Here is a 25,003-nt window from a genome sequence, read left to right on the forward strand (position 1 = left end):
GGAGACGCCCACAATCCCACAATCCTCTAGTCGCGTATTTCCGGTTTTTCTAACTCCGCCGTAAGTTGCGTTTTTATCTGTCGCACAGCCGTGTCCAGCGCCTCCAGGAGAAGTGGGCATTTCTGTTCGTTGACGTTGTCGCCGTTCACTGTTTGGAATCACTGAAGTCTCGGGAGTCACCGCCGCTGCCATCAACATGTCGGTCCCAAGCGCCCTCATGAAACAACCGCCCATTCAGTCTACGGCTGGGGCCGTCCCAGTTCGCAATGAGAAAGGTACTGTGCTGAGCCGTTTTCCAGTCGGATCTTATCTCTTTCCTCAGCATACTTAAAACCTACCTATACAGACCACCCCAACCCCACCAACCCTTAATATTACCCTGCCCCGTGTTTCTTCGACTTTTCTCATCAAACTCGCCCCTAATCGCTTTGCTTAAAGGAAAAAAGAAACCCACTTTCATCTCATCTTGTTCCTATTGCCTGTCTTCTGCCCTCACAGCAAGCATCCCTCCCCTCTTTCCTTGGACTCCACGTATAAATTATACTAATATACATAGTGAATACCTGCTTTTGCAGAGCGTCGTTCGGGATACAGCCCCTTTTTTGTTAAATATAGCCGTCTGTTTATGCTGCTTTTATAATTAACATTATTTTATGTGTCTGTCTCCTTCTACTGCATCACAAGCTCATAACGTCCTTGAGACAGGAACCAGGTCTTATTACACTTTTTATTCCTTTCAACCTACGCAGTGACTGTATTAAATTGAATACAAACTTGTGTAAGGCAGTATTAAGAAATTCATATTGTAGATGCGAGACATGTAAAAAGAGGCACGTTCTAAGCAGTGTGCAGTTTTTCACAACTGTGATTCCTGTCACATAGGTGATATAAACCAAACGATGTGGAAGGGCAGAGAAGGAATAATCTCTTCAAATTGGTGTAATCAAGGAAAGCTTCTTGAAGAAGGTAGCATATAAGTTGATCCTTAAAGGATGAATAGGATTCCAGGGCAGATAGAAGAAGGAACACTATATCTGTTTGGGGAGTTAAACTAAAGAGTATTTTTTCAAGGAGGATTTTGGAAAATAGTATCAGCTCTTTCTTTTTTTTTTTTTTTTTTTTAATTTTTTTTAATGTTTATTTTTTTGAGAGAGAGAGACATAGTGCGAAGAGGAGAGGAGCAGAGAGTGGGAGACACAGAATCAGAAGCAGGCTCCAGGCTCTGAGCTGTCAGTACAGAGTCCGACGTGGCCTTAACCCACGGACCGAGAGATCATGACCTGAGCCGAAGTCAGGAGCTCAAGTGACTGAGCCATCCAGGCACCCCTCTTTTTTGTATTTTAAATAAACTGTACCTACCTTTGTGCAGCTTGTCTTTATTTTTTAATTCAACGTGGCTTTTGACAAGTATGCTTTGATAAATAGAGATCTAATTCATTTTAACTACTTAAGAATTCCATTGTGTAATTAGGCCAGTTTATTCCCTACTGAGGGGCAGTTAGTTGTTTTTTCTCCTGTTACAAACAGCGCTGTAGTTGTCATTCTTTTTTTTTTTTTTTAATTTTAATTTTTTAAATAATCTCTCACCCAACGTTGCCCTCAAACTCACGACTCCAAGATGAAGTCTCATGCTCCACTGACTGAGCCAGCTAGGCACCCCCTGTAGTTGTCATTCTTAAATGTGTCTCTTTAGTGCACTGTGTAAGAATTTCTCTAGGGTAGACTCCTAGAAGTTCATCATCAGTATAACTAGCTATTTTCTTTCTAAGTTGATTAATTTATTTTGAGAGAGGGGGAAGGGCAAAGAGATGGAGAGAAAGAAAACCTCAAACAGGCTCCGCACTGTCCGTGCAGAGCGAAACGTGGGGCTTGAACTCAGAAACCGTGAGATCACGACGTGAGTCAACGTCAAGAGTTGGACACAACCAACTGAGCCACCCAGGTGCCCCATAACTGGCCATTTCCAGTTGCTCTCCACGTGGGTTGTAAGAGCATTAAGAGTTTCTATTTCCCCATATATTCATCAATACACTTGATTGTATCAGGTTTTTTTTAATTTTTTCCATTCTAATGGGTATGAAATGATATCTCATTATTTTAATTTGCATTTCCCTAATTACTCGCAAGGCAAGGCATCTTCATATATTTATCAGTTCTCTAGGTTTTCTCTTCTCTGAATTACTTGTTTCTGTCATTTACATATTTTCTACTTGGTTTGTTTTTCTATATCCCAAGTCTGTCATATCTGTTTCCCATTTTGTTTTGGTTTTTTGGCTTGTCTTTTCACTTTAATTTTGGACTTTTCTGTTTCATAGGCATTTTTAATTTTAGTGTTATCATATTTACCAACTTTATCTTTTATAGCTTGTGATGTTTGTATATTGTGTAAGAAATCCTTCCCTGTACTGAGATTATAGATATTCAAATTATATATATATTTTAATGTTTTTATTATTTATTTTGAGAGAGAGAGACAGTGCAAGCAGAGGAGGGGGAGAGAGAGAATCCCGTGATGCCACTGCAGAGCCTGACATGGGGCTTGATCCCACAAACCGAACATGAGATCATGGCCTGAGCTGAAATCAAAAGTCGGACACCCAGAAGCCCCTAAAAATATTTTCTATCATCTAAGTGTTTGTATATAGTAAATAGGATTGAATACACAATTGTGCAAGACAGACTAATTTAAAGAGCTTATTATTCAATAGGGATGTAAATGTTTAAGATAGGTTTTTCACACTTGGGTCTTAATCCATCTGGAATTTTGTGTATGTGGTGTCAGAGATCTAATTTTACTGTTTACCTTATGGTTAACCAGTTGTCCCTACTGCTCCATTGTTTGACTAGCCCATCCATTCTCCACTGCATTTTAATGTCGCTTCTGTAATATACCAACCTCTTGTATGTAGGTTTGTCTGCTTTCTAATCTGCTCCATTGGTCTCTATGTATCCTCTGAGTCAATGACATATTGTTTTAATTACTGTAAGTTGTTTTTTTTTAATTACTGTAAGTTTAAATAAGCCTTGCAATCTGATACAAAAACCCTCCCCTACTTCACCATTTTTTTCATTAAAACTTTATTTTTTAGATCAGTTTTAGGTTCACGTTTCCCATATACCCTCTGCCCCCACACAGGCACAGCCTTCTCCATTATCAACATCCCCTACCAAAGTGATATATTTTTGCAATTGCTGAATCTACATTGACACAGCATAATCACCAAAGCCCATAGTTTACATTAAGGTTTACTCTTGGCATTGTATCTTCTATGGGTTTAGACAAACATTTAGTGACCTACATCCATTATTATGGTATCGTACACAGTATTTTCACTGCCCTAAGCATTCTCTGTGCCCTGCCTATTCATCCCTCCCCCAGCCCAACCCTTGGCAACCACTGATCTTTTTACTGTCTCCATACTTTTGCCTTTTCCAGAATGTCATGTATTTGGAATCATAGAGTATGTAGCTTTTTCAGATGGGCTTCTTTCATATAGTAATATGTGTGTAAGTTTTCCCATGTCTTATGGCTTGATAGCTCATTTCCTTTTAGCACTGAATAATATTCCATTGTGTAGACATACCATAGTTTATTCATTCACCTGGAGAGGGACATCTTGGTTCCTTCCAAGTTTTGACAATTATGAAAAAGCTTAAATAAATATCAGTGTGCAATTTTTTGTGTGAACATTAGTTTTCAACACCTTTAGGTAAATACCAAGGAGTGCAATTGCTGCAGCATATGGTAAGAGTATGCTTAGTTTTATAAGAAACCACCGAAGTGGCTGTGCCATTTTGCATTCCCACCAAGAATGAATGAGCATTCTTGTTCTACATCCTCACCAGCCTTTGGTGTTATCAGAGCTCTGTAGTTTGGTTATTCTAATACATGTGCAGTGGTATCTCATTGTTTTATTTTGCATTCCCCTGATGACATATGATTTGAAGCAAATATGCTTATTTGCCATCTGTGTATCTTCTTTGGTGAGGTATGTTAAGGTGTTTGGCCTCACCTTGTTCTTCAGGATTCCCTTGGTTCTTTTTGACCTCCTATTTTTCCATGCAATTTTAGAATCAACCTGAGGACAACTGTGAATGGAATTGCCTTAAAATTATAGGTCATGCAGGGGCGCCTGGGTGGCTCAGTCAGTTGAGCGTCCGACTTGGGCTCAGGTCATGATCTCATGGTTCGTGAGTTCGAGCCCCATGTCGGGCTCTGTGCTGACAGCTCAGGGCCTAGAGCCTGATTCGGATTCTGTGTCTCCCTCTCTCTCTGCTCCTCCCCTGCTCGCTCGCTCTCTCTCTCTCTCTCTCTCTCTCTCTCAAAAATAAAGATAAAAAAAATTAAAATTACAGGTCATGCATTTATTGATTGACTTGGGCACAGTTGTCATCTTCTCTCTTCCTTGAATAGGATATATTTCTCACTTATTTAGATCTTTTGGATCTTCCAATGTAATGATATATATTTCCTCTAAAAAACTTTGTAGATCATTTGTTGAATCTATTCCTTGGTATCTTATAGATTAGTTACTATTGTAAATAGTATTTATTTTAAGTTTATTTATTTACTTTGAGAGAGAGCGAGCACGTGAGTGTGCACACAAGTGGGAGAGAGGCAGAAGGAGAGAGAGAATCCCAAGCAGACTCCATGCTGTCAACACAGAGCCTGACTTGAGGCTCAATTTCACAAACTGAGATATGACCTGAGCCAAAATTAAGAGTCAGACGCTTAAATGACTAAGCCACACAGGCGCCCCTGTAAATAATATGTTTAAACTTTATTTTCTAATTTATGTAGCTAATGTACAGGTACCCTTATTTTTATCCAACATTTATTAAGCATTCTCCCTGAATTCATTTTTAGCTTGCCTGTTTGTTAATCTTTTATTTTCTACATAGATTATTATAGTCTGCAAATTGTGAGTTTTTTTCCTTTTCAGTCCTTACCTTTTGTCTCTTTTTCTTATTGCCCTAATTAGAACCATAATAAAATGTTGACTAGAAGGTGTGATAGGGACAATGTAAGGATGCCCACTGTTTTTTAAAGGAATGCTTCTAATTTATCATTAAGCATAATATCTGTTGTTAAGATTATGTAACTTAAAATACATAAACTTTAAATAATATGTTACAGGGCACCTGGGTGGCTCAGTCTGATTTTGGCTCAGGTCATGATCTCACATTTCCTGAGTTTGAGCCCCACATAAGACTCTCTGATATCAGCACAGAGCCCACTTTGAATCCTCTGTCCCCCTCTCATTCTGCCCCTCCCCCACTTGCACATAGTCTCTCTCCCTCTCAAAAATAAATAGAAAATATTAAAAAAAAAAAAAAAAAAAGAATGGGGCACCTGGGTGGCTCAGTCGGTTAAGCGTCCGACTTCAGCTCAGGTCATGATCTCACAGCTCATGAGTTCAAGCCTCAGGCTCTGGGCTGACAGCTCGGAGCCTGGAGTCTGCTTCGGATTCTGGGTCTTCCTCTCTCTCTGCCCCCTCCCCCACTCATGCTCTGTCCCTCTCTGAAAAATAAAACAAATATTACAAAAAATAAAAAAGAAGAAAACACCATTAGATGAATAGATGGTTGGATAATGGCTCTCTTCTCCTGCTTCAACTCTTGTTTACCAGGAATACGGGGCTCTACCTGCAAAGGCAGAGGTTCAAGGACATTGGGAAAGAGGCTGCTGAAACATAATACCTTATCTTTATCACCCAGGTGAGATTTCGATGGAGAAAGTGAAGGTAAAACGTTATGTGTCGGGAAAGAGGCCAGACTATGCCCCTATGGAGTCCTCAGATGAGGAGGATGAAGAATTTCAGTTCATCAAGAAAGCCAAAGAACAAGAAGCAGAGCCTGAGGAACAGGAGGAGGATTCATCCAGCGACCCTCGGCTGCGGCGTTTGCAGAACCGTATTAGTGAAGATGTGGAAGAGAGGTAATGACTAGGGTTATGTTTCCCTGGACCTAAACCCCTACAGGTTACTTAACAAGAACAACAACAATAAGAGCTAGTACTTGAACAGTACTTACTATGTGCCAGACACTGTTCAAGTAAATTTCCTAATGTAATCTACCCAATAACCTTGTAAGGTATGTACTATTATCCTAGTTTACAAATGAGGAAACTGAGGCACAAAGGGGTTAGGAAAATAACATGACCAAAGGTATATAACCAGCAAGTGGCAACCAGTAAACACGAGGTTACCTCTGGTCCAGAGGCCCAAATTAACTCACTAAGGAAATAGCACAAACCACTGGTTGGTTTGTTAAGAGGAGTCTTAAAATTTGAGAAATTGAATTAATCCACTCACTTGTTTTAAAGGCTAATGAGGGGAAATGACACTGATGAAGTAGGAAAAAAGGCCAGATGAATAAATGGTCTCATATAGGAAAGGGAGCCTCCCATTGAAGGATTTTGTATGTTGTGAGTTAATTGAGACATTACCTTACAAAGTAAACCAGACGTCTCAAACTTTCATAGTTCATTTTGTCTTAGGAATTTTCTGAGAGCCCCCAGACCTAAACAGTTTTGTTTATTAAGTAGTTAGATCCAAATAATTTCTAAAAATTCACATTTTAACATTTAAAGCCATTTGCAAAATACAATACACACAAGGAACATTTTTATTTCATTCTTTTTTTTTTTTTTTTTTTTTTTTTACTGTTTCAATTTTCTTTATTTTTTTATTGTTGAGAGAGATAGAGCATGAGCGGGAGAGGGGCAGAGTGGGAGACAGAGAATCCAAAGCAGGCTCCAGGCTCTAAGCTGTCAGCACAGAGCCCGATGTGGGGCTCAAACTCATAAACCGTGAGATCATGACATGAGCTGAAATCAGATGCTTAACTGAGCCACGCACATGCCCCAAGTTTTTATTTCATTCTTACATAACCATAATCACTTATTAGTGGGGTTTGTGTGCCTTTTGGACACTGACAACTTCTCCAACTTTGGAATCAGAATGGCAATGTCACTCTCATATCCTGTACCATATTGATCTTGGAGTACTTGCTTTTTAATACAGGAGTCCCCAAAAATCCAGTTTCACAAAGATGCAGTGTCACTGAAAAGAAACCTAGTGTGATCTAATGTTGAAACCGAACCACCTGGAGCTATAAATCAATCCCAGCACATCCATATGTTTGTTACAGTGCCTCATGATGCCTCAGCTTACATTTAATGTTTTAGTCCAACTTGACTATTTACTCTGACACTTTGTTGTTTTGTTTTGGTTTTATGTGGGGGGTTTTTTGAGCACTTTGAATTGCAAATGCTATATCTGTATTGGTTTAATTATGGTTGGTTGGTTGGTTTTTATTTAAATTCAAGTTAGTTAACATATAGTGTAGTATTGGTTTCAGGAGTAGAATTCACTGATTTATCACTTACATACCACACTCAGTGCTCATCCCAACAAGTGCCCTCCTTAATGCTCATCACCCATTTAGGCCATCCCCCCACCCAACACCCCTCCAGCAACCCTCAGTTTGTTCTCTGTATTTAAAAGTCTCTTATGGTTTGCCTCCCTCTCTTATTTTTCCTTCTCTTCCATTATGTTCATCTGTTGTATTTCTTAAGTTAAATTACACATATGAATGAAATCATACGATATTTGTCTTTCTCTGACTGACTTATTTTGCTTGACATAGTATACTCTAATTCCTGACACTTAAAATTAGTTTCTTTTATTTGTACCTCAGTTTCCCCCTCTCAAGACTTAAGTTGTTTTTTGTTTGTTTTTTTTAATTCTTATTTTAATTCCAGTTAGTTAACATACAGTGTTATATTAGTTTCAGGTATACAATATAGTGATTCAGCACTTCCATACATCACTCCGTGTTCATCATGACAAGTGCACTCCTTAATCCCCATCACCTATTTAACCCCATACCTCCAAACTCCTCCCCTTTGGTAACCATCAGATTGTTTTCTATAATTAAGAGTCTGTTTCTTGCTTTGTATATTATTTTTTCCCTTTGCTTATTTGTGTTGTTTCTTAAATTCCGCATGAGTGAAACCATATGATATTTAAGACTTCAGTACCAATAAAAGCAAACATCATATCCAGGTGCTCTACAAGTAAGGAATGTGGTTGGTGCTCTTTCCTTTTTGTGATATTGGTGTTACACCTGAAGATGCTGTTTTTCAGATTGGCTCGCCATCGGAAAATAGTGGAACCTGAAGTGGTAGGAGAAAGTGACTCAGAAGTAGAAGGAGATGCGTGGCGCATGGAACGAGAAGATAGCAGTGAAGAAGAAGAGGAAGAAATTGATGATGAGGTATAAAAAAGGAAAATGGAAAATTCTTTCTAGTTCCAAGAAAAAGTTGGGGCCTATTCTTTGTTGAGGTCCCAAAGGCACAAGCTTACTGCTTTTGGCAGGATTCTGATCCAGTGTTCCCTATTGGTTGGAAATAGAGTTGAAAATAAAATAGTCCTGGGTGCCTGGGTGGCTCAGTCTTTTAAGCATCTGACTTCGGCTCTGGTCATGATCTCACAGCTTGTGAAGTCCCACATCGGGTGAGCTCAAGTCCTGCTTTGGGTGAACCCTGCTTCTCTCTCTCTCTCTCTCTCTCTCTCTCTCTCTTTCTCTCTCTCTCTCTTTCTCTCTCTCTCTCTTTCTCTCTCTCTCTCTCTCTCTCTCTCTCTGCTTCTCGCGGGATTCTCTCTCTTTCCCTCTCTTTCTCTCTCTGCCCCTCACTCACTTGTACCCTCTCTCTCACACACACATACACACAAAGAAAATGGTACTATGTTGTATTTACTAGTATCAGAATTTGTTAAGGTTGATGAGGGAAAAATTAAAAGCTGCCTTAGAGCACAGGTCATTGGGCTGACTGACTTGGACATATAACTTGATAGGAAATAGAGCGGCGCCGTGGCATGATGCGTCAGCGAGCACAGGAGAGAAAAAATGAAGAGATGGAAGTCATGGAGGTGGAAGATGAGGGACGTTCTGGGGAGGAGTCAGAATCAGAATCTGAGTATGAAGAGTACACAGACAGTGAAGATGAGATGGAGCCTCGCCTTAAGCCTGTCTTCATTCGAAAGTAAGTATCTCACAAACCAGGCCTGAGCTACTACTTTCCAGGTCTAAGGATAGAAGCCTCTTTTCTACCTCATGCTTTTCTGAAATGTAAGCACCAAGCGAAAGTGTTCTACCCAATTCCCTACCTGTGCAGAATATTTGCTGAGGAATATCTTGGAGGTAGCAGAGAGCCCGAGTTGATTTTCACATCTCCCTTTCCAGTTAAAGAGCACAAAATTAAACTTGAAGAGTAAATTCCTGTTCCTTTCCTAATGTCGAGAAATCCTACTACTTACAGTCCGGCAGGTTCCTTACTATTCAGGCAGTTCTCAAAAATGAATGGAATTGTGATGCTGTAAATACCTGAGGAGACTACCAGTTTTGGCTCGTTGCAAATAATAGAGCCAGTGATCGTTGGGCTTTTTCTGATTTGGATGGGACTTGAGTTTGAGGACAAAGAGCTCCACGCTAAGGGCTTTGGGCAATTAACAGGACCTCTGTGCTGCAGGAAGGACAGAGTAACAGTTCAAGAACGTGAGGCTGAAGCATTGAAACAAAAGGAGCTGGAGCAGGAAGCAAAACGCATGGCTGAGGAGAGGCGCAAGTACACACTCAAGGTACTGGGAGTGGCTGTGAGGATTGCACACAAGGAGGAGTATGCTTAGGTTTGTCTGAGGTAAACAAGGAAGTCCAGCAGTTAAATCGTTCTCCTTACCCAGATTGTAGAAGAGGAGACCAAGAAAGAACTGGAGGAGAACAAGCGGTCCCTGGCTGCCCTAGATGCTCTCAATACTGATGATGAAAATGATGAGGAAGAATATGAGGCATGGAAAGTTCGGGAGCTAAAGAGAATCAAGAGGGACAGAGAAGATCGAGAAGCGTGAGTAATAAGATGGGCATTGGGTTTGATACCGCTAATGGGACAGATTCCTAGTAGGGTAGCTGTAAGACTCAACACCTACTGTGAGTTCCATTCTCACTTTAGGGTTCCTGCAACTGGGTGAGTTTCCCATAATTAGAAAGTGGCTTATTACAATAAAATCAGGGAAAAGAAACACTTTTCTTGGTGTTTCTCTAGGATAGAGTGCCAGCCAATACTCCCTGTAGTTTCATAGTAGACACACACAAGTTACTCACTATTACCAGTTACAAAAACCCAACCCAAGGGGCGCCTGGGTGGCGCAGTCGGTTAAGCGTCCGACTTCAGCCAGGTCACGATCTCGCGGTCTGTGAGTTCGAGCCCCGCGTCAGGCTCTGGGCCGATGGCTCGGAGCCTGGAGCCTGTTTCCGATTCTGTGTCTCCCTCTCTCTCTGCCCCTCCCCCGTTCATGCTCTGTCTCTCTCTGTCCCAAAAAATAAATAAAAAACGTTGAAAAAAAAAAATTTTTAAAAAAAAACCCAACCCAAAATTTGGTGACTTGAAACAATTGATTATTCCTCACAGTTTTGGAGGTTGGCTAAAGAGTTCCTCTGCTGGTTTCACCTGGTCTCTCTTACACAGTTGTATCCAGCTAGAGGACTTACTGGGCTAGAAAGTCCAAAATGGCTTCATTCACATGTCCATTAGTTAATCCTGACTACCAGCTAGAATGCCTCACTTCTTCAGTGGGCTAGATTGGCTTCCTTATGTAACAGTCTCATGGCAGTATTCCAAGAGAGTAAAGGGGGAAACTGACCTCTTTGAGGCACGCATGTCATTTCTGCAAAGGGGCATGCATAACGGTGAGGGGAAGAATTTGTGGCATTTAAGTAATCTACCACAGTCCCTGTTGTTAGAGTAGAATCATTTCTGAGCTGCATCACCCATTCTTAAACATTACTAGGAATGAGAGTAATCCCAGATTGCAAAGGGAAGCCATCACTAGAAAACTTTGTCCTCAGCCTGCAGTTCCTAAGATTTTTATCCTGGATTTCAAGGGATCCATGTACCCTTTAAAATTGTATACAACATTATGTGTACATTTGTATTTTTCTGGAGGGAGGGGATCTTTGACCCCTTCTCCCAAAAAGGTTTATTTCATAGCAATCTACTTAATGATGGTTAACCCTTGGTTTGTGACATGTAAGTATATATATAGGACTACTAAAGAAATACCAGTAAAATCTTAATACAAGTTAAATTTGGATTTTTTTTAAGCCAAGTAGGCTTTTTAGGGAGGGGAAATTAATAACTTTGCAAAATCAAGCAGTAATAGTATGCCTGAACCTTTAAAGGTTAGAATCAACTTTTGGAAGTTTGCAATAATGAAGACTACATCAACTTTTTATATCTTGGTCTCCTGATCTGAATTCCTAACAGGCAGTGACTAGAATTGAAGAAAGTAAATAGTGCTTGAAAGGAGATGAGACTGCGTTATGTTCAGATAATTGAGTCTTTCTGAAACTGGAATGGTACTGACAGTTTTGTTTTCTTCACAGTCTTGAGAAGGAGAAAGCAGAAATTGAACGAATGCGAAACCTGACTGAGGAAGAGAGGCGAGCTGAGCTTCGGGCAAATGGCAAAGTCATTACCAACAAAGCTGTGAAGGGCAAATATAAGTTCTTACAGAAGTATTATCACCGGGGTGCCTTCTTCATGGTAAGAAATGAAAAGGGAATGGGAAGGTTGGTCTGTAGAAATAACTCCAAACCTGTGAGTTCTTTTTTCCCTCCAAGAATAAACTGTCTTGGGATGTTACTTTCACTTGCCAATGGTCAATTTTCTCAGTTACTTTTTAACGTCTGAAGAATATAAACCCAATAGAAAAAACGATTTGGCAGCAGGATTTTAGAAGTAGCAGCAACTATTCTCTTTTGGCTCCCGCTCTCAGGAGGAAATGATGTAATAGAAGAATTGAGGAACTGAAATACCGAGATAGGATCTAAATAGATACATCCTAGACTGTTTAGATTCCCACAACCAATTAGATATCACTGTTCATAGCCAAGTGAGAAATTTTGCTTATGCAAAAATCATGCCCTGCAAATAGCTTTACATTAACTCATATTTGGATGCAAAAATTGAATTCACTTCATTCTGAGCTGACAGGAAATGACTTAAACCTAACTAACCAAAAAATGGTTAACCAACCATTATTTATAATATCAACAAGATTTTGTTTTTCATATAAAGACTAAGGCCAATAATAGAGTCTCTTAATCCTATAAAGTGATGAAGACTTCTTCCAAATTATTTATATTATACCAGTGATAATTCCTTAATGGAGACATGTCAGAAAAAGAGAATGGGAGAACTGGTTGCATTTATTAACATAATACCATGTGGTTTGTTAAATTATTTCCTGACGCTAAAGGAGTTTGTATCAAAGCTTTTTCAGGGGTGCCTGGGTGGTTCAGTTGGTTAAGCATCTAACTTAGGCTCAGGTCATGATCTCACAGTTCATGCGTTCGAGCCCTGCATCAGGCTCTGTGCTGACAGCTCACAGCCTGGAGCCTGCTTCTAATTCTGTATCTGCCTTTCTCTCTCTCTCTGCTCCTCCCCCCTGCCTGCCCCTCTCTCTCTCTCTCTCTCTCTCTCTCAAAAATAAACATTAAAAAAAAAATTGTTTTTAAAGTAGTTTTTTCAAATGCTGTATATCAAACCCTAAATATCCTCCATTATAGCTAAATCCCTGCCTTTCACTGTAGACAACCAGTAAAATTTTCAAACTTCAGTGGAGGGTTCCTTATTCCCCTCCAAAATCAGTTTCAGTCTATTCAGCAGGAAATGTTTGCTTATTGTATAGTTTTCCAGCCCATGTAGTTGTTTGTTTTTTTTTTTTAAGTTTTATTTTTTTATTTATTTTTTGGGAGAGAGAGGACAAGCAAGCATGGGAGGGACAGAGAGAATCCCACGCAGGCTCCACAGTCAGTGCAGAGCCCAGTACAGGGCCTGAACTCATGACCGTGAAATCATGACCTGAACTGAAATCAAGAGTCAGACACTTAACCAACTGAGCCTTCCAGGGTGCCCCGCCCATGTAAATTTCTAGATTGGAGTCTATGGAAATTATGAATTTCTCTAAGGCTGTTTTGGAAGAGCCTGTTCTCCTGGTACTTGGTGTGAAGTACCATCATCATCAGCTCAGCTCTTGCACGGGAGTGGGGGCCCCAGGGCAGGCCCCAGGAACAGAGTGCTCTGGCTGACACAATATAATTTGGAGCCATTACAATATATGGTATGTAGGACACTACTGTAGAGCTCTTAATATGCAGAATTTTACATAGTGTGAATGCTAACCATTTTTATGATGATGCTATTCATATAATATGTAATACTTGCTAAACAAAATTATGAAGCATTGCTGACTAAGATACGTAAGGAAAGGGTTACATGAAAGTCTTTTGGTTCACATATTCAATAAACTCTTCTTATCTGGATAAGGAGAGTGAGGAGAGTGAAGTTAAAATATCTTCTGAGATTGAGAGACTCTCCACCCTAACAAGGAGAAAAGTAGATCTCACAAAAACTGTCTGTCTTATCTTTAAAGCCTTTCTATAGCTGAAGAGAAAAGAATACTCCAAAAGAGTGTATGGTTAAAGGACTCCACTCTTACACAAAGTTGTCCTTAACCAAGATGGTGCTGTTTTAATTCCTTCAGCACGTTTGTAATTTGTATCATAACATTATGGTTTTAACTAACAGGTTGATGTGAAACTATTCTCAATAGTTATTTTATAGTTAATTAAATAACCTTTTGAGCATTTACTATGTAAATGGCACTACTGGTTTTTTTTGTTTTGTTTTGAGGTAGACTCCATGCCCAACATAGGGCTTGAACTCATGACCCTGAGATAAGAACTGAGCCAGCCAGGCACCTTAAGAGCACTACTGTTTAACACTGCTAGAGGATATGTAATTCGTGCCCCTCAGATGGCTTACAACCTAAAAATGGAGCTAAGGCAAATATATACTGTACTATAACAAAAGGACAAGTGAAAATACTGTGGGACTTCTGAAGAGGGAGAGGTTTTATTTTGTAGATGGAAAAGAGTAAAGGAGGTGACATTTAAGATGTGTAAACTTTCTGACTTGTATAGTAGGAAGACATTCCAGGTGAATGGACTAGGAGGGGAGGCAAAAAGTATCATCTATAAAGGGAAGTTGCAAGGAGAGGTAGATTAAAGCTATATAGTATTTGGCCTTGACTATTAGAGTTGTGCATATTTAACAAAACAGAGAACCACTGAAAGTTTGTGACTGTGGCAAATGTATGAGAGTGTTTTAGGAAAAAAATCTAGTCGCAGTGTGTAAGATTGATTCCAAGAAAACACTATACCCCAGATAATGGGAACTTATAGGAAGTGGTGGGGTACCTGGGTGGCTCAGTCCGGTGAGTGTCTGACTGATTTCAGGGTCATGAGATGGGAGTCCCACATTGGGTTCCGTGCTGAGCATGGATCCCACTTGAGATTCTCTCTCCCTCTCTCTGTCCCTGCCTCCCCCCACTCTCTTGCTCTCTCTCTAAAAAATGGGTGATGGGCATTAAGGAGGGCATTTGCTGGGATGAGTGCTAGATGTTATATGTAAGTGATGAATCACTGAAATCTACTCCTGAAATCATTATTACATTATATGTTAACTAACTTGGATTCAAATTAAAAAAAAAAAAATTGGCAACTCATTGTGCACAAAGATTACTCAAATTTTTAATTTGGGTAATTAAGAAAATGTTCTTACTAATGGAAGAAGCTAGAGAGATTGGTTTGGAAAGGTTAGGGAAATGATTTTCGCTTTAGATGTGAGTCTGAAGTCCCATCCGAATATCCAAGGTAAGATATATAATGGGCAGCAGAAAATTCAGGAGCAGACATTACGAGCCTGTAGAGGCTTCTACAGAGTCGGAGTTATGACTAAATGAACATACTGAGTTCAGAGAATATAGCCAACCTTCAGGAAATGTTTACATTTAGGAAAGAAAAAGACAACACAAAGGGAAAAAGAAGTATCATCTCCTCAACTAGATGTAAGCTCTTGAAGAATAGGTTCTGTACCTTCTTTGTATCCCTTGTGGCTTAATAAATTTGTGATTTGAATATATGGGAAATAACCACAAGATTAATAAGATTCTTTTCTACAGGATGAGGATGAAGAAGTATACAAGAGAGATTTCAGTGCACCTACTCTGGAGGATCATTTCAACAAAACCATTCTTCCCAAAGTCATGCAGGTAATGGGGTACCTTAAGAACAAGCAAGAGAGAAGTAATGTATTGAGGGCTGGGACATGATATTTGGTGGTATAAGTCATCATCTGTCTTTCTTTCAGGTCAAGAACTTCGGGCGCTCTGGTCGCACCAAATACACCCACCTTGTGGATCAGGACACCACCTCTTTTGACTCAGCATGGGGCCAAGAGAGTGCCCAGAACACAAAGTTCTTTAAACAAAAGGCAGCTGGGGTACGAGATGTATTTGAACGGCCATCTGCCAAGAAGCGGAAAACTACTTAGAGTTCAACTATTTATTCTTCCGGCTGTGGAACACAAGGGGACATCTTAGCATCTGGTCCTTGATTTGATGTTACTGATATTTACATGGCCCCTATATCCAGCCTGTTGGACCTACTGCCATACTTGTGACACTAGGTAACCCAGTCTTTGAAGGTGCTTTGTGAGGTTTGGACTCATGCTGAGAAACCCACAGAAAAGCGCTATCCAGGTAGGATTAGAGGCTCCCCACTTAAAACCATTTCTAAGAAATCTTAGGTTTCATCACATCTCTGCCTTCCTTCCCAAATTCACTTGGGACTATTCCAGGTTTCTTTTTCCAGCCTCTTAGCTTGGGTTAGAAACATGGGCATGTAAGTGGACAATGCTACCTTATAGGAAATGTAATCTCACAGATAGCTGTTTTGAGTTTTTGGTTGGAGTCAGTTTTTCTAAGTGAACATATTTTTTGATCCATTTATGTGTGTGTGTCAAGAAATAAAAGAATCATACACGAAGGTTTTTTATGATACTGGAAATGTGCAGGCTAACAAGAATCTACCTATTAAGTAAAATAAAAGCAGAGAATTGTTGGGCTGAGTGTTTTACATTTTGATCATCACCTTTGCTCTCAGAAACAAACTCAGATGCTAGATAGGCTATATTCTAAGTGGCACCCAGATTTACTCCATGAGCAGAAATATGTATGGTTCTCCTTGCTCTCTAAACTACAGCTGTATTTAGAACAAAAGTTGACGCATGAAATGAGGAAGCGAAGTACTTACCAGTATCTTCTCCATGCCCAGCTTCTGTATCAAGGATGGCACAGTGCTCTCCCAGTTGCAATGTAATGACATCATGCTACACTTAATTTCAGTGATTTTCCACTTAATATTTACTACATAACCACCCTGCACATGGCAGAGCACTAGGAGTCAGGAGTTGTAAGGAATGACATTTAATCAGTGGGAAGGCTATTTCTCAATTACATAAAAAAATGAGGCGGCCAACGTCTTTTTACAATCTTTTAAAATGCCCCACTGGGAGAAACACTCAAATTTCTAAATGTCCTAAAATAAAAATAAGAGTATAAATTACTATGAGGTAATAAACCCATAAAGATGAGTATAGGTCACTTGTGTGGGTGCCAGAGAGGGATACAACCTAAGAGTTACCCTAGACCCAAAATGAGACTAGCCATTGAAAGTTTATTTTGAGAGAATGTGTCCCCATGCACACACATGAGCAGAGGAGAGGGAGAAGAGAAGGAGAGAAAGAATCCCAAGCAGGCTCTTTGCTGTGTGCGTGAAGCCGATGGGGCTCAATCTCACAAACCATGAGATCATGACCTGAAGCAAAATCAAGAATCAGCAACCAGGCACCCCAAGACATTTACATTCTTTTAAGAACATGTTTATAGCTATTTGAGTGTCTACTCTGAGGCAGACACTAAGCTTTTTACATTCACCAACTCATAGGTTCTAAATCTATTCAGGGGCGCCTGGGTGGCTCGGTCGGCGAAGTGGCTGACTTCGGCTCAGGTCATGATCTCACAGTTTGTGAGTTTGAGCCCTGCGTCAGGCTCTGTTCACAGCTCAAGCCTGGAGCCTGCTTTGGAATCTGTATTCTCCTTTCTATCTGCCTCTCCCCAGCTCATGTTTTCAAAAATGAATAAACGTTTAAAAAAATTTTTAAACTCTATCAGGTATGTATCATTTTACAGTTGAAGCAGCTCAGCAAGTGAAATGGTCTTCGCTCCAGGATAGAAAATGGAATGTAAGGTAGTGTTAACAGTGGCTCAGAATTCAAATACTAAATCAACTTCACAAAGTCTTTCATAGATTAATTCTGTATAAGATCTAAGCTTTGATATCTTCTATTGCACTTACCATGTTTCTACCTCAGTATTTAAATTCTTAATTCAGTGGCTTATGAACAAGACTAGTGGCTTACATCTATATACAGTGGCTCCTTAGCAAGTACTGCTCTTTGAGTTATTCGTAAACCACTGTAGAGACCATGCCATGGGCTTCAGCAATTTTGCTGAGACTCCAAATATACCTTGAATACTATTTAGCTAGTTAGATGAGTTGAGTTTGGCCTGCCACCTAGCATCTGCATGTGAACATGAGGTCATGAGGTATTTTTCTATACTGATCCTTCATATAATTTCATGAAATCCTGGGGGGATGAGGGGAGTTGCTTAAATTCAGTTATATTCCAACATGTAAATTTGCTACAATAAATTACAGTATGATACATATAGCACTTGATCCAAGATAATTGCAAAATAAGAATAAGTCTTTATTGAAATAAAATAATCCAGTGAGTGGGTCTGAGAAAGCAAAGATCAGTTGGTTAAGGCAATAAGAGCCTCTACCACATTGCCCATGTGTTCCCTCAAGCTCCGTTCTGCTGCTGCTCGTGAGATCTCCATCTCTGTCATCTGCAGGAAAAGGATCAATGATGTTACCCAAGCCTCTTCTGGAGTATTAAAATGCCACCAAGACTTGCTGACTCTACTTGTTTCAGTAAACAACCCCAATTCAGCAATGTAAACTCCTCTGCCCATACACTAGTTAAGCATTACTACTCACTATCAGCTCCAGATCTTCCTTCTTAATGGTGACTTTGGCCAGTTCCTTCTCCCTGCAAATATTCATGTACATTAATCCTCCTTCTCTAAACTCACCAGTCTTCACCATCCCAGGAAGGATCATTCCCAGCTGTGCCTTCCAAATAAATGACTTCTGACAAACACTGTTGAGTGAAAACACAAAATGACTTCCACTCCCTCACCTAACACCCCCTTCCCCTCCTGTCTGGAATCTAGGAGAGGCAGCAGGGACTGTCAGGAGGCCTTTCCTTCCAACCGACACGAGAGTAAGGCTGAAACCTTATATATGCAGGAACTGGTGACAGAGTTGAAGAACAGTACAAGGTATAAAGGCTTAACGATGCCTTTATTTTTGTATGGGGGAAAGAGATGAACTGGTAGGGCTGGCTGCACGTAGGTAAACTTACCGCTCCTGTTTGGCTTTCTGCTCCCGGGATCTTCTGTCTCCAATCACGGACATCGCCTATGGGGGGGGGAAAATATCTGGTTACTGCTCTGCTACCCACAATTGCTAACAATCTAAAAAGCCAGTAATAAGCGGGTCAGGGGGTCCATTCGCGATGACGAGTGTATCAGGAAGCAAGGCCTAGGTTTAATTCAATTCTGTCCACCTTAAACCCAATCTTCGTCAAGCTCCTTTTGCAAGCGGAGGGCTCTAATGACGGTTTCCCTTTTGCCTTCTCTCGCCAACTAGATGGGGTCCCCATCTTGGGAGCGAGGATCACAGTTACAACCTAAGAGGCCCCTCCGCTCTCTGCCCACCCAAACACGCTCACGGCCAACCTCACCGTCTCCAGATTGGAACTCTGGATCTCCTTCTCCTCCGCGTAGTCGGTGACTCGCTCCAAGTCCGCCGCACCGCTGTCATGCTTCCGTGGCTTCTCCGGAGGCCGCTCCGGGCCGCTGGTTTCAGTCTCCAACTCCAGCTCCACATCCCCCTCGGTAGCCATACTGATCCCACCGTGCTGCCGCAAAGGCCCCGCCCCACCTCACGAAGACTTCCGGTAACTGCCCCGAAACTTCCGCCCGGAGAGGACGAGGCGGGGCTGGCTTCGGGCCACACCTTCATTAATGTTTTGGATTCTAGAAGCTTCAGCCAGGACAACAGGTAGTCTCTCGGACTTCCTTCCAGTGTTCTAGTATTGTTTCCTCCAAGGCCCTCTCCCACACCTAGCCCATCACCACTCCAGGACTTCCCAACCGACAGACATCCTTCTCTTCACCTAGATTCTACCCCCCTCACCAACACCACCGCCCCCCTGCCCCACCCAAGTAATTCTGTCCAACCAGGATGGATACGCTCTAATCCTAAACCAATTAAGAATGCTAATCCACCAGAGGCCTGATTTGCAAACTGCTCCCTAATCTGGGGAGAACAGCCTGAGTGGCCAAAGGCCAGGGAGAGAAGTAGCTTGAGAGAGACATTTGCATTTACCTCATCCTGGAGGTCGGTGTCTTTTCCTGATGTCCCTCCCCATTCTACCTTAAACTGGGTGACCACCCCTATGAAGACAAAAGAAAACTGCTTTCTCATCTACCTTCCATCTGGTGGACCTGGGTCTAATGCCTGGGACCACGATGGTGGGTGCAAAGGCGGTCACAGGCCCTAACACCTCCCTTCTCCGGACACAACGCACTGGAGTCAGCAGTGTCATGGTGAATCCTCCCTTCTATCAGGTGAGAGCGTACCTTGGAAGAGAGGTTCGGAAGGTCCCTAGAGCAAGAACTATCTGAAAAAAATGGAAGGGAACAGTGGCTGAAGCTGGGGAGGAAAACCCACAGGAGCCAATAAAGATGATAGGCCTTCCTTTACCCTCTGAGGCCTTTCCCTTTGCCCAGAGACTACTACCTATCCTTTCCACTGACCAGTACCAGATCTATAGGTCTACAGAAAGGTGAGAGGCCAGGTGTGACTTAGGCTTTTAGGAAGGTCTGCTCAAGCCTGCATCAGCTCTTATGATGAAAGCTCTACTTGATGTCAGTGGAAGGCAATCCTAAATACCTTGAAACGATTCTGAGAATTCCTGAGTAAAAGGAGAGAAGAAAAGGGAAAGGGAAATTTTGAAATTCAGCCTCTTGGGTTAACCTAATGCATACATTAATGTAAGCCTTTCCTCAGCAAATCTCCACCTTTCTGCCCTACATCTGCTCTGCCCCTCAGGTGTCTTGCTGTTGGCCTGCTCCCTGTACCTGCTGCTGCCATTCTAGATGGCCCCTTGTCACAGAGTCTACTTGTAGCCGCCTGATCTACATCCTCCTTCATGTGGGGGCCTCAGCAGTCTGCTGCCTTCTGCTGTCAAGGACAGTAGTGGAAAGGGTCTGGGGGAAGGCACATGGGGTAAGTGGGAGGGATCAGTTTGCAACATGAGAAAAAGGGAGAAACCCTCCATGGACAAAAGATTCAGATTGGGGGTAGGGGACAAGTGAATGGATACATCCATGAGAAGTAGGTACCTCTCTGTGTATGATGACGGGCCCTGACATTTCTCACATGGACTCTCCCTCCAGATCCAGATGCCCTCAGGGTTGTGTGTCCATCTGTTTGGCCACTCTCACTGCCCAGTGCTCAGTGGTTCTGGGGCTGTGTACCGAGTATGTGCGGGAACTGCCACCTTCCACCTGCTGCAGGCTGTGCTGCTAGTCCAGCTCCACTCCCCTACTAGCCTGCGGGCACAACTACACAATAGGTTTGTGTATATACACTTTGGGTGGGGTGAGGATGGGGAGGGAAGTAGACATAAGCTGAGTAAAGGAAATTTCAAGATGAAGTAACAGCAGTGTGAAAAATCCAAAAACAGATTTAAGTCTCTACTTCCGCCATACTTACTGTGTGACCATGAGCCACATACTTACCCTCCCTCCTTGAGTTTCTAGTTTCTAAAATGGAGATGACAATGGGGTTATTATAGGCAGACCCTTTATCAACTGTTGAAACATTGTCCAGACATTATTTAGGTATGAGTTAGAATTTGGAATAGGCTGTGACGGACCAGTTTCTAGGCCCTCTCACATGGGACTGCTTCCTCCTTTCCTATACTTAGTTGTCTCTTCTCTCCTCTTTCCTATAGTTTTGGTTTCTTCTTTGCCTTTCTCCATAGGCACTGTTCACTCTCCTTTGCCTTTTCTTGAGTCTTGTTTTGTCTCCTAACCAGCTTCTGGTTCCTCAAACTGCTGTTCCTGCTAGGTCTCTGTGCTATTGCCTTCTGCATCCCTGATGAGCATCTCTTCCCAGGTACCTTCCATCTCATATCCTAATTAGCAGGAGTAACCTGATAGTTTTTCTAAGAGAAAGAGAGGGTAGGAAGAAAACCAGAAGTAATGATATGAACAGCTACATTTTCCCACTGGTGCCCCACTTGTAGCCTGGCATTACATTGGCATCTGTGGAGGCTTCACATTCATCCTGCTGCAGTTGGTGCTTATCACAGCCTTTGCCCATTCCTGGAACAAAAACTGGTAAGGAGCACCTCTAACCCCAAAGGTTCTTCTTGGGAAGGTTGTCTGACATTACTAGCCTCAGTGGGTTAGGTAAAGGGCATGACAGGTCAATGGTCCCATTAACTTCCCACTGAGCATTACCAAAAAGCTCAGAAATGTGATGACTCTGTGGGTTAGGTAGGATGAGTAATCACACCAGTGTTCCAGGAGAGAAGGAATTGTAATGGGTAAAAAGAAGTGGAGCCCCAAACCACTGCCCACATCCTACCCTTAGGCAGACAGGTGCAGCCCAAGACTGCCGCTGGTTCCTAGCTGTACTGCTGGCCACCCTGGGATTCTACAGCATGGCAGGTGTGGCAACTGTGCTCCTGTTCCACCACTACACACATCCAGCTGGCTGCCTGCTCAACAAGATGCTGCTTAGTCTACACCTTTGTTTCTGTGGCCTCCTCTCCTTTCTCTCCATCGCTCCCTGCATCCGCCTCAGTGGGTACATGCCTTGCAACATTACAAATCTGGAAGACCTTTAGCATAGAAATATTCATTAGCCTCCCTAATTTTAGTCAATTGTCTTCCTCCAAAGGGTGGGCTATAGTGTAGATGGGGGCAGAGTGTAAATTACTACCCTGTAAACTAAAGCAATTATCTCCATTCTCTGCAGAGCAACCCCGTTCTGGCCTTCTACAGGCCTCTATCATCAGCTGCTATATCATGTACCTTACCTTCTCTGCACTGTCCAGCCGTCCTCCAGAGAGTGGTAAGAACCAGACCTGGACTCTCCATGCTAAAACCTTTTGTTCCTGCCAAATACTTAGTTCTTTGTTCTTACCACCTTTCTTCTGTTGCTCCTTCTCAGTTATCTTTGAAGGACAGAACCACACTCTGTGCCTGCCTGGCCTGAGTAAAATGGAATCGCAAACACCATATACATCGCTGGCAGTGCTGAGTGCTGGCATCATGTATACTTGTGTGCTTTTCGCTTGGTGCGTAAAAGTATCAAGGGGAGAGGTATGAGAGAAGGGAGGATATCCAGGACAGAGAAGGATGGTCAGGAGACTGTCTGGGATCATGGTTTATTTGAACTTGAAAGCAAGACAAGAGTGAGGAAAGTTCCCCATAAACAGAAACAGTTTCTAAGAATAGCACTTGTCAGATGATCTGTATGAGATGAAGGGGGCAGGGAGAATGACTTGAGAATTAAAAATATGTACAAAGATTTTTAGGGCCCTCACATGACGAGATTTATAAATCTTTATGGTGAACGGGCTCTGGGAATACAATACCCTCCTGAGAATTACTAACATGGACCAGCTAGCAATACAGTCTCAGGCAACTCTTGCTATTTGACTGGACCTGCTTGAGAACTGTCTCTTCTTTCTCAGCAATGAGGCTTCCTACCTGGCTGAGGTATTTGGGCCCTTGTGGATCATCAAGGTTTACAGCTATGAGTTCCAGGTGAGGATGGAGAGCTCAATATCCCCAATGCCCTTCCCCCCTCACACACAAAGACAAACACACACACACACCCTACCAGCCTCTACCCAGAATACTCAGATTCTAGCTGCTATTACCTTTTATTGAGTACCCACAATGTGCTAGGCACTGTGCTAGATACTTTACATTCATAATCTCTTTTAATTTAATCCTCACAACAACCCTGTGAGGTAGGTATTTGCTCCATTTTACAAATGGAGAAATTGAGGCACAAAAGGTTAAACATCTTACCAAAGTTTTCATAGCCAGTTATATGCTGGAGCTAGAATTTGAACCCAGATGTGCCTCCACTTTGTATACCAGCCTATCTTTTCAGAGAAGGGAGAGTTTTCTATATTAATACCCTCACATTCTTTCTTAAAAGTCATTCCAAAACATGTTGCCTTTTGTTTTACAGAAGCCCTCACTCTGTTTCTGCTGCCCTGAAACAGTGAAACCAGAGGAAGGTGAGTGTCCATAAGAATATCCATTAGAACATGTAGATTTCTGCAGAGTGCCAAAGAGCCCTGGAGCGCCTTCACAAAAGAAACTGGGGGAGGAGGGAAGAAGTGTTTCAGTGGCACTGCTCCCAGCAGCCCTTCCCTCTCTCCAGGGCAAAGGGGTGGGGCTACCAGGCCAACTGACCAAGAGACCTCTCCAGCTCCTCCAGTGCAAGCCCAGCATTTCTCCTACAGCTATTCTGCCTTCCATTTTGTCTTCTTCCTTGCATCACTCTATGTCATGGTTACCCTTACCAACTGGTTCAGGTAGGATGGAAGTGGGCCTGGGCTATACTTCTGAAAAGCTATTTTAGGAAGAGCAACTTAAGGCCAGTCCTAAGGGTTCTCTGGAGACAAACATGGGTCTGCCATCATCTTTGGTGGGGAGGTAGGACAGGTCTAAAAGCTAAGGTCCTACATATTCTCTAACCAGAGACTTTGGTTCCACAGCTATGAGGGAGCAGAACTGGAAAAGACCTTCACCAAAGGTAGCTGGGCTACCTTCTGGGTCAAGGTTGCCTCATGCTGGGCCTGTGTACTCCTCTATCTTGGGCTGCTCCTGGCACCACTCTGTTGGTCCCCCACCCAGGACCTCCAGTCACCTACTTTCAGGCGACAATGCCATCGCATCAGTACTGCAAGATAACAAATATTCAGCTAGGTACTGTTAACAAACTGGGGTTCCCTTGAGGTTGTACTCCTAGTTTTGACTGAGGAACTGTCCAGCGCAGCAGATACCTCAAGGACATAATGGGCAGTTATCTCCCTTTAGACTGAAGTCAGTACTATGTCTGAATAGGAGAAAGTGGCCATACATACTCTAAATGCCATGGGCAGAGTATATGACTCACTGGAGCTACTGTTACATCTTTACCCCAGCTCAAGAACCTAACTCCCAAGTTAGCAGCTCAGGAACCACTGCTGATCCCAGCAGACAGTGTGGCACCAGCCCTTTCCTGGCTCTCAGCATGGAGATGGGGGCAGGGAAAGACCAAGGACTGAAGACTTACTTGGGTCTGCCCTTGGAGATAAAAAGGAAAATAAGCAAGCCCTGGGCCCAGGGAGATAAGCAGCCCAGAACAAACCAGGACACAGAAAGAAAGGAACAAAGACCACCCTAGGTTTTAATCCTGATCTTGAGGTCAAAGGAAGCAGGAAGACAAAAACCACCCTCAATCCTTGAAGAATGACAGAACAGAAGAGAATGTGAATACTAGAGAGCAGCAGGATTTGGGAGCCAACTATCAAGCAGGCGAACAAAATGAGGAAGAATGAGAAAGAGGGGCATAAACTTAGGTCTTGAAGCCTTCCTTCTTAGACCCTCAACTCCATCCTTGGGATGGTGTTCAAGGTCTGGGTGGGAACAAAAATCACAGAAAAGAAGTTCCTACGGTTCTTAGAGGATTCCTCTACCACATACCTGGAGTACTTGTCTGTTTGTTGTAGTATAATAAAGAATTTTTCTGTGATATTTCACTTAGTCTACGTATCTAAAACCTTTTAGAGTCTAAAGTTCTCTCCCCTTTTGGTGGGAAAGGGCAG

At 42.2% G+C, this 25,003-nt stretch overlaps 3 protein-coding genes across 5 annotated transcripts; 2 read left to right on the forward strand and 1 right to left on the reverse strand.

Moving 5' to 3' along the window:
• The first annotated feature begins 31 nt into the window (after positions 1 to 31).
• MFAP1 (microfibril associated protein 1) lies at positions 32 to 16,030 on the forward strand. Its single transcript, XM_058737928.1, has 9 exons — positions 32 to 275; positions 5,719 to 5,938; positions 8,151 to 8,280; positions 8,862 to 9,049; positions 9,536 to 9,644; positions 9,747 to 9,907; positions 11,446 to 11,605; positions 15,087 to 15,176; positions 15,275 to 16,030. Exons 1-9 carry the CDS (start codon positions 197 to 199, stop codon positions 15,455 to 15,457), a joined length of 1,320 nt encoding a protein of 439 aa, XP_058593911.1. The 5' UTR covers positions 32 to 196; the 3' UTR covers positions 15,458 to 16,030.
• A 1,634-nt stretch (positions 16,031 to 17,664) lies between these two features.
• On the reverse strand, positions 17,665 to 19,008 carry HYPK (huntingtin interacting protein K). 2 transcript variants are annotated; one of them, XM_058737932.1, is made up of 4 exons: positions 18,839 to 19,008; positions 18,458 to 18,513; positions 18,126 to 18,193; positions 17,665 to 17,879 (listed from the first exon to the last, which is right to left on the reverse strand). In XM_058737932.1, the coding sequence occupies exons 1-4, from the start codon at positions 18,998 to 19,000 to the stop codon at positions 17,680 to 17,682; spliced, it is 486 nt and encodes a 161-aa protein (XP_058593915.1). In that variant the 5' UTR covers positions 19,001 to 19,008; the 3' UTR covers positions 17,665 to 17,679. The 2 variants fall into 2 exon arrangements, with proteins under 2 accessions (XP_058593915.1, XP_058593916.1); XM_058737933.1 differs by lacking the exon at positions 18,126 to 18,193 and adding an exon at positions 18,031 to 18,082 and having other exon boundaries at positions 17,717 to 17,879.
• A 605-nt stretch (positions 19,009 to 19,613) lies between these two features.
• Positions 19,614 to 24,937, forward strand: SERINC4 (serine incorporator 4). Of its 2 annotated transcripts, XM_058737936.1 has the most exons (12): positions 19,614 to 19,727; positions 20,212 to 20,388; positions 20,559 to 20,737; positions 21,203 to 21,282; positions 21,413 to 21,506; positions 21,763 to 21,974; positions 22,150 to 22,245; positions 22,345 to 22,471; positions 22,871 to 22,943; positions 23,380 to 23,428; positions 23,575 to 23,728; positions 23,912 to 24,937. In XM_058737936.1, the coding sequence occupies exons 1-12, from the start codon at positions 19,614 to 19,616 to the stop codon at positions 24,105 to 24,107; spliced, it is 1,551 nt and encodes a 516-aa protein (XP_058593919.1). In that variant the 3' UTR covers positions 24,108 to 24,937. The 2 variants fall into 2 exon arrangements, with proteins under 2 accessions (XP_058593919.1, XP_058593920.1); XM_058737937.1 differs by lacking the exons at positions 19,614 to 19,727; positions 20,212 to 20,388; positions 20,559 to 20,737; positions 21,763 to 21,974 and having other exon boundaries at positions 20,839 to 21,282.
• Positions 24,938 to 25,003: the final 66 nt, after the last annotated feature.

The sequence above is a fragment of the Neofelis nebulosa genome, chromosome 7, assembly GCF_028018385.1.
Source record: "Neofelis nebulosa isolate mNeoNeb1 chromosome 7, mNeoNeb1.pri, whole genome shotgun sequence".
Classification (NCBI taxonomy): domain Eukaryota; kingdom Metazoa; phylum Chordata; class Mammalia; order Carnivora; family Felidae; genus Neofelis; species Neofelis nebulosa.